General features: G+C 49.1%; 4 protein-coding genes across 4 annotated transcripts; 2 read left to right on the top strand and 2 right to left on the bottom strand.

Annotated features, from left to right (window-relative positions):
• Window positions 1-413: 413 nt before the first annotated feature.
• BDW70DRAFT_163672 (uncharacterized protein) lies at window positions 414-946 on the bottom strand (the record flags this gene model as incomplete). Its single annotated transcript, XM_073741339.1, has 2 exons — window positions 414-583; window positions 640-946. The coding sequence occupies 2 exons, from the start codon at window positions 944-946 to the stop codon at window positions 414-416; spliced, it is 477 nt and encodes a 158-aa protein (XP_073592139.1).
• A 1,764-nt stretch (window positions 947-2,710) lies between these two features.
• Window positions 2,711-4,968, top strand: BDW70DRAFT_171474 (GMC family oxidoreductase; the record flags this gene model as incomplete). The annotated part of the gene is made up of 5 exons (XM_073743228.1): window positions 2,711-2,832; window positions 2,938-3,189; window positions 3,235-3,496; window positions 3,542-3,628; window positions 3,718-4,968. 5 exons carry the CDS (start codon window positions 2,711-2,713, stop codon window positions 4,966-4,968), a joined length of 1,974 nt encoding a protein of 657 aa, XP_073592138.1.
• Window positions 4,969-5,681: 713 nt separating this feature from the next.
• Window positions 5,682-6,798, top strand: BDW70DRAFT_153464 (uncharacterized protein; the record flags this gene model as incomplete). Its single annotated transcript, XM_073739644.1, has 4 exons — window positions 5,682-5,732; window positions 5,866-5,980; window positions 6,031-6,124; window positions 6,207-6,798. 4 exons carry the CDS (start codon window positions 5,682-5,684, stop codon window positions 6,796-6,798), a joined length of 852 nt encoding a protein of 283 aa, XP_073592137.1.
• Window positions 6,799-10,612: 3,814 nt separating this feature from the next.
• Window positions 10,613-12,304, bottom strand: BDW70DRAFT_153463 (uncharacterized protein; the record flags this gene model as incomplete). The annotated part of the gene is made up of 5 exons (XM_073739643.1): window positions 10,613-10,906; window positions 10,988-11,395; window positions 11,428-11,559; window positions 11,641-11,918; window positions 11,989-12,304. 5 exons carry the CDS (start codon window positions 12,302-12,304, stop codon window positions 10,613-10,615), a joined length of 1,428 nt encoding a protein of 475 aa, XP_073592136.1.
• Between the last annotated feature and the right edge of the window lie 8 nt (window positions 12,305-12,312).

Below are 12,312 nucleotides of genomic sequence, written 5' to 3'. Positions count from 1 at the left end.
CCTCTAATACTAGCGTCTAGGGGACTTCAAGTAAAGGACTGACAAAGAATTACTGCCAGTGGAGACAGGATATAAAAAAAATCAAAAACATACAAGAGCTTATCATGAATCGAATGTACTTGCGGGATATATAGAGCATATACGTGATTTTCAACAAGTTAAGCGACAGCCTTGAAGATGCAGATATGATAAACAGTGTTACAACCGAAACCTGCACCTGAGTACTGGCCTAGTCAAAATCTACGGACCAGCATCAGTATAAACCTTTGTATCAAGACCGCGCCCGGTACAAGCGCGGATGGAAAGCCTTGATCTGGCGCGTGCGGAAAAACCAGAAGACATCCTGGGCTGATGCCCCCTGGGTCAGTTCCCTGTTTGCCGCGACGACGTGCTGCGCGATGTCCCCGTCTTGATTATACGCGACCTCTTGCGAGATCACACCAGTAGACGTCCACTAGGTCCGGCGGGTCGCCGTAGGTGCTGTTGTACGTGTTGACGTCAGGTAAGAGTAGTTGGCTATCGGGTCGCAGGGCTACCAGGGAGTCACTTTCATCTGCGGCTGAGGAGACCAAGGTGCTTGACGCTTACGATGGACCAGCCGCTTAGGAAGAAATAAATAAATGTTTCTATTGTTCTTACCAGGCTTCTTGACGCCCTCTACGCACCAGCGGTGGCCCTTGAAGCCGGGATCCACGTCGACGTAGTTGATCACGTTTTGGCCGCCGTTTAGTTCGTTGGCTTGGGAGACGGCTTGTCGGATGACGCCATTGAGGAAGAGAACGAGCTGGTTATCCCGTTTCGTAGGCAGTTTGGAGGAATATGCCAGAGAACTCGTAGTGGTTTCCCCAGGACCAGCCCCGGAAGCTGGTGTTGTTGCACTGCGTTGTGAAATTATACAAAAACTCCACCGCATCACACTAAGGTAACAGTTTCTCCTGCCTGCCATTGTTATTCGGCGGCTTAATGACAAACCATGATATGATGGAAACGCCACAATAGACCGCCGCTTAGCATGCTCTTGACTCCTCCAAATCCCACAAGGCGCCCCCCGAGTAGACATACTGATATCTGTTACTGACGGTTGTCTCTTCATGGAAGCAGAGATAGTTATAGATTCACTAAGCGAGACTAGGATTCGATAAATTGGAGGCCTACAAAGTCCTCGTGGTCGTCTGCGACATCCACCTCGTAGTTTTCGCCCTCACGAGCAGAAAATTCTCCATGAAGTGTTGGTGGTCGGTAAAGTGTCTATGCTGATGTCTGGATTCTAAATAGGAGAGTCTCGTGCAAGAGTAGCTGTCAACACAGATGATATACCTCTTTTTATCATAGGCTTATGAGTAGAACTCTGGTCAACGCGGTGAAATATTCATTCGACCAAAGAGATGTCTCTGCATGGGAGCTGGAGCCAGAGCGTTGCTGCCTATACGAATTGATAGTGGCGTCAAGGGCACTCGTCATGCGGTAAGACGCGAGAATGGCTGGCGGGTAGCGTATGACAGTTCGCTCAAATAAAGTCATATTCTTGATCATGGTAGCGGACGCTAAACAAAACATGTGTTGGTATGACGGAGGTCGGCCGCCCGGGGGTATTTCTAGCCAGACCATATGACTCCAGACACTAAGTGTAAGATGCTGATTCGTCAGGGTTCTCCAAAATTGTAACGATGATGTTAAGTTGACAAAAGAATTGACCAATAGAAGCTCAGAACTCCTGGTCAATATATGAATTGCAGGATGCAGAATGGAGAATGCAGGATGATTGCTTGGAAGTTGCTAGATATATGGAGCCATGAGGGTTCTATATTGCCACAGTGCATAGGATTATGTATTACAAGGATAGAATCTCCCTGGTCAAGACACAAAGAATGGGACTGCCTTCAAGAGGGCTTAAGCTAGTTTTTGTAAGGTTCAACCTGCCAGTCAACTTCAGCACTAAACTATGGATCCCGGACCTCAAGCAGATTCCAGAATTTTTGAGCACAATGACCCGTGACAAGGCATTCTTTGGGACAAGTCTTTTATTACTAAACGAAAGCTAATGCAATAACCGCAGGTTAAATGCAAGCCTTCGCGCGCGCAGTTTCACCTGATCCTGTAGATGAGGCCAAGTGATTGTGAGCAAACAACAACCACTCACTTGAGGCATCCATTGACTGACTCCTCAGCCCTGGGAGACCTCATATGACCGTGTCCGTGGAGCTCCAGCCGACCGTCTGTCGCTCGAGGAAACCATTTCGGTCACCGTCAAACTGCCTACAACGGGTTGGTCAACGACGCCGGAGACTCAGATTCAGACCCAACACACGCAAAGCCAATCATCTTACACAACGCAGTCGGTCATATTACAGATATTGGCCTCCACCGCATGCCTCACGATTATGACGCGGAGTAAGACTCCCAGGAACCTGGGTGAGAGCGATTATGACGGCTGCACATCCAGACTAATCAAAGCTTAATACAGTATGTCTCTTCGCCCGTCTCTTCTAGGTGCTTTATCAGGTAAGATCGCTTATTGTTTTATGTCATTTCTAACCAATAAAGAAGATCAGACCTTCATTCTTTTATATTCCTGATGGTTGATATGGAGACATCACGCCTAGCGCGCTAATCTTAAATAACAACACTTGGGCTAGATAATTATATTTCACAAGACTCCTCGTGATATAAAATGGTGAATCAAGAGCGCTTCGCAGGTGCTGCGGTAAGAATGTATCTTGCCAGGAATCCCCTACTTAAATCTCTCGCTAATACCAGCAGCCAAGTTCTCATCCCTGCAGCTATGGACCAAGTTCTTCCAGAAACGACTGCATACTGCGACCTTGACAGGGGGTATGAAAAGCATTAAATGGAGGAGACACGCTGCACCTGCATTGCCTTGTTGCCGTAATGATACTGGGAATCACCGAGCAAGATGATAAATAAAATTATGCCCAGCTTGCTTGCTATGTCCTTTCTCTGCCCTATGAACAGCCAGGGCATTTCATTATCCGGAACAATCCTCAAAGGAGGGACCGGTATATTGCCCTTTTATGATTATGTTATTGTTGGAGGTGGTGTGAGCGGCCTTTTGGTCGCGAATCGCCTTACCGAGGACCCGAAGAGTATGATCACATCATTGATACTGATCCATTGCGTAAAGCTGACGGTGCGGGTAGCAACCGTATTAGTGATTGAGGCTGGAAAGATGTATTGTTACCAGACATTCTTTGCTTAGAGTACTCACATTTCTAGTGACAATCACTCCCCAGCGATTCAGTACCCACGAAATGTTTTGCTGGCTCCCGTGAACAATAGCTGGCCGATTACCTCTCTTCCAGATGCCGAACTCAATAACCGTACAACGCCCGTGCAAGCCGGTCTAGTGCTCGGTGGAGGAGGCGCCATCAATGGCATGGCCTTTGATCGGGGATCTCCTGGTGATTATGACCTTTGGGGTGAACTTACCGGGGACGATAGCTGGGGCTGGGAAAGGCTTTTGCCGTATTTCAAGAAGGTGACTTCGATGGATTTTTGCCAGGAGTACCACTGATATGGTCAGAGTGAGACATTCACCCCCCCATCCGAGGATTTACAAGAAGAGTTTGGAATCGGCTTTAGACCGGACGCGCATGGGTTTACTGGACCAGTTCAGTCATCCTTTCCCCCGTTCATTACTACAACTCAGAGTAAGCCCTTCCAAATGCGTGATCAGAACCAGTTCTGACTATTGCAGAGTCATTTATCCGTGCGGTTCGTCAAGCTGGCATTCCAATTCAGCTTGACGGCACTGCCAATGCTATAGGAGGTTTCTGGAGTCCAAATTCGCTTGACCCAGTCACACGAGAGCGTTCGTACGGGCGAACAACTTACCATGAGCTTTCAAATGAGAGACAGAATTATCACGTGCTGCTAGAAGCGCTCGTTACTAGACTTACACCTGACTTATCCGGTGTCGAATACGTCCCTGGATATGACCCGGCCTTTAATGCTATACCCCCAGGCGCAGAGCGCCTCAAGGTACGGGCTCGGAAAGAGATCATCATGGCCGCCGGTGCGATACATACACCCAAGATCCTGCAACTCTCGGGTATAGGCTCATCAGACGTCCTCCACGGTCTGGGTGTTGAACAAGTTATCGATCTTCCTGCCGTCGGCGAGAACTTTCAAGACCACCCAGTCCTATACGGTTCCCAGGAATTGACAAACCTGGGTGATCCAACACAGCTTCTATCGTATGCGTTCTCGAACGCGACATACGACGCAGAACAGGGGGCGCTATACGAGCTCAATCGGACCGGTCGATGGACTGCCTCATGGGAAAATATCATGTCCTTTCTCACGGCCGAATATCTAAATGTTTCAACGACGAGCTTGATACAGGCGGCTCAGCAACCAGCGGATAAGTTCCTTCGTCCCGGTCTAGATCCGACAATCGTCCATGGCTACGAGAAAGTTAAGACCGCCACGCTAAACTCCATGATTGAGGGCAGAATAACCCTAACAGAGAATTTAATCGGTGGCATCGTAAGCCTCCAGAAGCCACTTAGTCGGGGATCTGTCCGCGCGGCCTCAACAGACCCGTACAACATGCCACTCGTTGATTACCGCGCGTTCACCAATCCACTAGACCTGACAATCTTTACTCAAGGTATCCGATTTAACACGGACGTTCTTCCCACGACGGATGCATACCAGGAGCTGGGAACTGTTGTTCATTTCCCGACCCCGGACTTGTCCGACACGGAGCTTGAAGCTGTAATTCGGTCGTCCGCCGCTCCCACATACAACCACGCCAGTGGTACGTGCGCAATGCTGAAGCTAGAAGACGGAGGATGCGTTGATAACAAGCTGAGGTTATATGGCTCCATGGGGCGCATCCGAGTCGTAGACGCCTCTATTTTCCCTGTCATTCCGTCTGCCCATACACAGAGCACTGTCTACGCAGTAGCCGAGAGAGCAGCAGATATAATCAGGGAACGGCACTAGCATCTTAATTATCAGAGTACATCCACTTCAATCAAATTGATATCTATTATCAGGTCTGCCCCTCACTCACGCTCAACACTCTGTAGGGACTCTCCGCTAGTGGCTTGCTAGTTTTCATGTCTCGTCCGCGTTGTTCACAGTTTGGTACGTGGGAAGAGCTGCTTGGTCCTGATTTGTCGAGCTTAACCAATTCCACTACCCCCAAGCATATCCTTCAACCAGGAAGGTGTGTGCGTGCACCTATCATCGGAGGAGTCTCGCAGAGTGATATTCAACTGGCTAGCAAGCAAAGACTCTGAGTGACTGCTATTGTTGCATCGCAGTCCTTGCCTATCTGCTTTAGAGTGGTCTATCAGGAGAGTCAGAAAGTAAGTGACGCAACTAGTGGTGGCCGATATGACGCGAGGACTATGCCATGAAAAAGAGACTGGTTTCTTGAATGGCTCACCGAGCAAGAAAGCTATCTAGCTGGGTACTGACTAGCCCCTGACGAAGCGACATCCGTGTCGGCGCCACGGCGACCGGTACAAAACCAGTGTTTGACTTGTTTTACAACACGTGACTTTCCAGTTAGATGCATGAAGTCTTTAGGGGCGGCGGGGTGAGAATTACTCTCCTGTCAAGTTTGATACCTTTGGGACTGTCTAATCTATACAGCGTGAGCGGGAGGTCATCAGCACTGACGGAGAGAACGCCAATGCCCGGAACGAGCGATGACCCAAAGCACCGTCACCGGGCGGCGAGGAATCTTGGCTGGACGCCCTGTCAGCGGCCCGCTCCGCTAAGTCCGTCCCGCTGCTCTATAAATCAGGGCAGCCCGTAACAATCATGTGTTATACTTTCCATTCACTGCAACTGTGACCTGCGCCACCTACAGCATCACCATGTCGTCAAAAGTCTGGTTCATCACCGGCTGCTCGTCTGAGCTCGGCCATTGCCGCTGCTCACAACGACGACACCGTCGTGGCGACCTCGCGCGACGTCTCCAAGCTCGCTGATCTCATTCCACTCGGTGTAATTCCCAAAACACTTGATATTCGAGCGAGCGATGCGGAGATTAAGCTGTTATTGACGGTGTGGAAGCCAGTATTGGACCCATTGACATTCTTGTCAATAATGCCGGGTATATCCTCGAAGGGGCGGTAGAGGAGTGCAGGTATGCCATGCCATAACATACCACCTAATCCCATTCATCTCTGGCTATGAAGAAGCTCCGGTTCTAACGCGGCAATGAGCAGTGACGATGAAATTCTCGCCCAATTTAACGTTAATTTCTTCTCCCAGATCCGCCTCCGCGCCGTTCTCCCCTCCATGCGTGCCCGCAGAGCCGGGGTCATCGCCAATCTCGGCTCTATCGCTGGGTGGGATGGTACTCCCGCTGCGGGCTTCTACTGTGCCTCGAAAGCTGCAATTGCCATCTACACTGAATCCCTTCGGCACGAGGTCGCTCCACTCGGAATAGACGTGACATGCATTGAGCCGGGCTATTTCCGTACCAACTTCCTGACCACCAGCGGCGGTCACAAGGTCACTGCGCGGAAACGGATCAATGACTTACAAGCTGGCACCCAGCAGGCTCGTGATGCGTTGGTTGCTTATGGTCTCCACCAGCCTGGTGACCCGATCAAGGGGGCAAGGGTTATTGTTGAGGCTCTTACGAAGACGGGCCGTTGTGAAGGGCGAAGCTTACCCGGGAGGCTGGCGTTTGGGCCAGATGCTATGGCGACGATTGGCGAAAGTATGAAGCGTGAACAGGAGATGATGGGCACTTGGAGGGATATCATTAGTTCTACGGACTGCGATGATGTTTGGGTTAAGTGGCGTGTGTAGGGGAGCATGGTGTCATGGTGCAATCTGGTTTTTTTCTGCAAATACCCTACATATCTTAACAACGGCTACGTCAGGGCTCAGGGTATATACCAAGCCCCCAAGGACACACATAAATACCGTTGGTCTCAAGAGTATGTTACTATAAGTCGGATAGTTAATAAGACTCCTACTCGAATCAACATGACGGTCCTGCGAGGCTCGATCTTAACAGTCAATAAATAGCTGTGCAAATGACAGTGTTCGCGGTTTGTACTTGCTTGGGGACATGCTAAATTTATTTCCAGAAGCAACTTAGACATCCATGATACTGATTCTAGGAGATCACCGCTGTTGTTACTGGGCTTATTATTTAACCCAAAGCCTAAAAACAGCAAGGAGCTCAGAGCAAATTCTTCCCTTTCCGGTGAAGCAGCTTCTACATTGGCTCTAGCCGATGAGCATTCTGGGGAAGCATATCCAGGTCTGGCAGCTAGACCTTGGAACACTGCAAAGTACGCTGAAAAGGCATTCCGAAAGTGTCAACTGCGTTGTCCTCTCACCCGACGGCAGACTCAGCTTCTGAATTGGGAGACGGCACAGTTAAGGTTTGGGAAGTCACCATAGTCGATTCCGAATGCAACCATAGTCGATTCCGAATGCAATCAAATTGGACAAACGTACGCCGTGAAGAGGTACAAACTTCCACCAATTGAGAAACACGTTGCATCATGCTCGACAACACAACTCGGCTTTGGGATGTGGATACACGGCGTTTGCAACATATACTCTCGCATGACAGGATAGAGAACAAAGCTTTGCTATATTCCCCAGATGCGCATTGTTACTGTATATTGGTGGGCTTTCTAAAGGCCTACAATCTGGTATACTACTACCGGCGCCTTGAAACATTCCTGTCTCGCTGGCGACCCTTCCGACACTCTACAGGGCACAATAACACCCCAATACTATGGTAGTGGCCTATCACTTGGGTGACGATTTTGGCTTCAGAAACACGACTTCCCAAAAATAGGGATACTCGGTGAAGTCAGCAAGGATCTCTACTGTCGCGCAAAGCTTAGTTCTCACCTTCCAGCACGTTGGTTGCATATATTCAGCATTTCCCTATCGCTAACTGAAGGGAGCAGGCGAAGGAGAGCCTGGCGAACTGGCGCAGGGTTATAAATATTACAGTCCTCAATGTAACAACCGGACGCATTCAAAGCGTCATATGCGGCCACGCAAATGTAATCAGAACTGCCAAATTCTCGCCGGATGAGCGTTTCGGGGGTAGATTGATGACATCTCCTTTAGCTAATAGCTATTTCCAGTCTAATCGAAGAAGACCTTGAAGCCGAGAATTTCTGCGTCCCAGAACTGCCAGAAGAATACCATAAGAGCTAAAGGTAAATAAAATGCTGTCAGCTACAAGGAGAGATCCAGTCCTAGCCTCCAGGCTCCTGCGGCCATCGTTTGCCAAAGATCATGCAGGGATGGCCTCGGCAACGGCGGCAAGAATGGTTGGGACATCGAGGTTTTTTGTCTAGTGGATCAGGCCATCATAAGAAGAGTTCACTGCGAAGCGCTGGGACAATATTTTCAACCGAGGAGATAGCGAGGTTCTCAACTATCTCTGGAATTAGGGCTGCACGCCTAGACCATTGATTGCCACCTTGCCCTATCCTTTCATTTTCACTTTCGCTACTTGGCGTATTTACTATCTTATTACCTTTATTCATTAAGTAATACTGTCTGATGAGGATGCCCCGGTTGTCTGCGAGAAAATTGTATATCCTTGGCGTCAGCCATTCAGTTACATCGCAAGAAATTCTAATCCATAAACGGACCGGCGCATATTGATTCTCAGTAAAGTGCGGACATGTTTCCGTGCGAAAAGGAACATTCTCTGCGTCGAGTTAATATAACCCTGCCTGTCTAGTCAGCTTAATATCCAGTCTTACATCAGCCCAGCTTTGTTACCAAGACATCGTTCTTGAGTCCTGCACGCCCGCGAGATAATTAGATAGTCGCAAACCAGTAAAACAAGTCACTAATTTGAACAGCTTCGTTTCGTCCAAGCTGTTCTGTTTGTGACCTCAATAGTCTCTGGCGCCTCGTAGACTTTCTCGGCATGGCCATCATGAGAGCGTGAGTGTCTAGCTTTCTCCTCAAGGTGTATGACAATCTTGCCATAAGCGACGCTAGCGCTTCCCATGATTTGCTAGTCCTCCAGGGTCTCCAACTTTCGATATTGCCCTGCATACTAGCTTAGACATGGTCAAACATGCGTTGAGCGTAAGAGAATCGCATGTAGCAAAATATTAACGACGTGCTTATTAAAAGAACACCAGCCAGCTTGGGAAAAGTATATAAGAGACCTGGATTCCTCCGTTGTTGGAGTATTCTCAGACAACAGCCGTCGCTGCTCAGTTAACCGATCAAAGCCACCACCGACCCTATCACCCAAACTTCAAGGTTCATTTCCTCGATATTGCCCTCATCACTATGCGCTTCTTCTCCACTATCCTGCCCATTGCCTTCATTGCAGGGGCAAGTGCTCTCACGTGTAAGTGGTCTACATTCCTTAAGATCATGCTTTGTTCCAAACCGCGGGAAATTAGAACACTCGGCTTCAGATATCCAAATAAACTAACTTTTGCTTTAACAGCCGAGGATATCAGAGACACAGAAGAGGGTTATATGGTGATCACAGCTCAATGCAGTGACGACTATTGGACCTGCCTCACCAGCTGCCCACTAACCGCACCCGCCCCATTTTGCATTACTTGGCCACTCACCTGCACTATCATTTACTGTTAAGTCTATGGAATTTGGCAAGGAAAGCTTCGGTTCTGAAGCTTGCATATAACCTGAGGTATTATTTCAAAAATGTAGTATCCGCTACCACTCTGACCGTTGCTTATATTTTTCCATCTCCAGACGCCGATTATCTTCGGACTTGAATTTCATATATTGATTTATTGCTCTCTAAGTCACCTCTGGCGTGTTGGGGCCCCGGAATTTTTACGACACTGGACTAATATGGTTGTTTAAACCCTTGCCTACCTCGGTCTCATATACATTCTTTTTTCCCGTGATATTTTTTATATTTGATACACTGCCTCTTCCAGGAAGAGCTTTGGATGTCACAGCTCACCATACCCAAACAATGAAAGAATATGCAATCAAACTTGTCTACCACCAAGTCATGGAACAATGCCCTAGGACGCGCAATACATCCGCTGCTCAGCCACATGCATCCTGGGAACATTTGAGACACTCCAATTGCTCCAGCAGGGTAACTATTGGTGCTCGATTGTTAAGTTTGCTGCTCACGAAGCAAGATACATCCATTAACATTATTAGCACCTAATGAGGCCAAAATACTGCAGTATGGGTCCTTTTTAAACTATTCTGCGGATACAAGACAAGCGTTGCACTAGAGCTTTGAGAAGGGGCATCCTGTATTATCAGTACTGATTCCGTCTCTTTTTGGTGGCAGCTTATACTAAACTCCGCGCATAGAACGCTGAACGTGAGGCTGGAGTGGAGCGCTGAACTGAGCGGGACATCTGATTATACCCAGTCGAAGTAAGGTTATAGTATTGTAATTCCTGTTTCACCGTAGTGCCAAGCATTATCCTCTCGGGAAGAAATCTGTATATGCAAGGAAAAGTCAGATTAGATGAGCTTCCTCTAAACGTTCCCGTTTCGGTGCATAACTCGGAGGCTCTTCAAAGCATGTAGGCATAATGAAGCCAGAACACAATGGGAGAGATGCAGTAGTAATTCTTGATGGCCACTGACTTCGCTTGACAGGTCCTCTAGTCTTTCACCATCACAGGATGTGATTTTGTGACACCTCGCGCCACAGCGTTCTAACTGGCGCCAAGAACGCATGATCGGACCAGAAGAACTGTCTCATACGCTCATGTATTTCCGGCCATGGAAAGTAGGAATAAGGGTAAAGCAAGTCCAAATAGCCCGAGCGGACTGCCCCTAACGGAGCAAATGAGCCGCCAATATAGAGTAGCCAGACGAGTAAATCGGAGTTGGTATCTCCGTCCCATATCGCGGGGTCGGCATCGCGCGCCTCTCGAATTTTAATGAGAAGCTGGGATGAAATGTGGGACTGCCGCAAAGATACAATCAGTATATAATGAGTAACTTTCGGAGAAGTTTGGTCTATAAGTGCAGAGGGAATTGTACCTACCGGAATCACCAGCTCACACCAAACCTTACAGCACAGCGTCACGGAACATAAGCACGCCGCTAGGCGACAACAATCCTGCAACCGGGATAGGCCTGATAGGGCAATAAGACGGGATTGGACAGATGCGGTGTGGTTGTTGATATGGAGCATGACCATTGCATCGGCTTTCTGCTGTTGAGGGATATTCCGGATGCATTGCAGAGCGTGGAGATCTTCGAGCACGGCAGTAAACTCTTTACCGAACATATGTGACCGGGACTGGAATCCTGGCGGGAGACGATAGGCGCTTGGAACAAGTGCATCCCGTGTCCAGAGAAGGGCAGCGAAGGTGGTGTGGTCGACTATGCGCCTGGAGCCTGCGAGAAGGGATGAATTCAGGTCTTGCCTGCGCAGAGATGATATGGTCAGCTAGAGTACGGTAGGGAGAAGAGGCGGCACACTAGGTAAGCTGACCAGAATATGGCTCGCTTGATTCCAGCAGTCAGATCGACACTCTTTCTCTGGCAGATCTTGAGGAGCTGCTGCACCGCGCCCATGTGCAGTTCCACCTGAGATGTCATTCCGAGGCGAGCCTACTCCGGAACCAGTGCGCATCAGCAACCAAGCACTTGAGAGTATAAGGCCAAGTAATATCCTTGTTGCACTTCACATACCGCTACTCCAGCGATCAGCAATATAGCCCCAATAGTCGCTTCCGAAGCCGCGTCGTCCTCAAAAGCCATCCGTTCACGGATATATGTAATCGCCTGACCTTGGTACCGCAGACACTCCCGATCAAGGCTACCGCCGGTGACGGCATACGCGAGGGCTAGCATTACAGCATTGATAAGAGCGGGATCATCGAAGCCGGTTCGGAAGACCGAGCGGAAACTCTGAAAGGCAAGTTCCTGGGCTACGCTAAAGACCGGCTCCGGTGCCTGCCTGGCCCTGTCTGGGGCAGTCAGTAGAAGAGAAGGAATGAGAAGAACAGCAAGGGGAAGTTCGAAGTCCCGCACACTTACAATCACCAAGTAACGCCTGCAGCCTTGACGAATCCACTGCAAGGGTCTGGAACGGATCCAGAGCACCTGAGAGGTGGGACAAAACTGGAGCTAGACTGGAGCTAGTGACTGTACATGGTTTCGCTGTCTCGCCGGTATCATCGAGATCGCGGTCTTCAAATGATTTTATGATAAAATTGGCCCTGGAAAGTTGCTGCTGTTTACGTTTCCTTTCCAGCGCTCTCTTGACCGCGTGGGAGCGCGCTTGACGCTGTGTCGCCTTGTCCTTTGCGTGGTCATTGACTTGTATCGAGATGAACCGAAAATCTCCGGCCATTTCTCAAT

The sequence above is a fragment of the Aspergillus foveolatus genome, assembly GCF_047715535.1.
Source record: "Aspergillus foveolatus strain CBS 279.81 unplaced genomic scaffold BDW70scaffold_75, whole genome shotgun sequence".
In the NCBI taxonomy this organism is placed as follows: Eukaryota; Fungi; Ascomycota; class Eurotiomycetes; order Eurotiales; family Aspergillaceae; genus Aspergillus; species Aspergillus foveolatus.
Note: the sequence above shows the minus strand (reverse complement) of the source record. Positions and strands in the feature narration are given on the sequence as shown.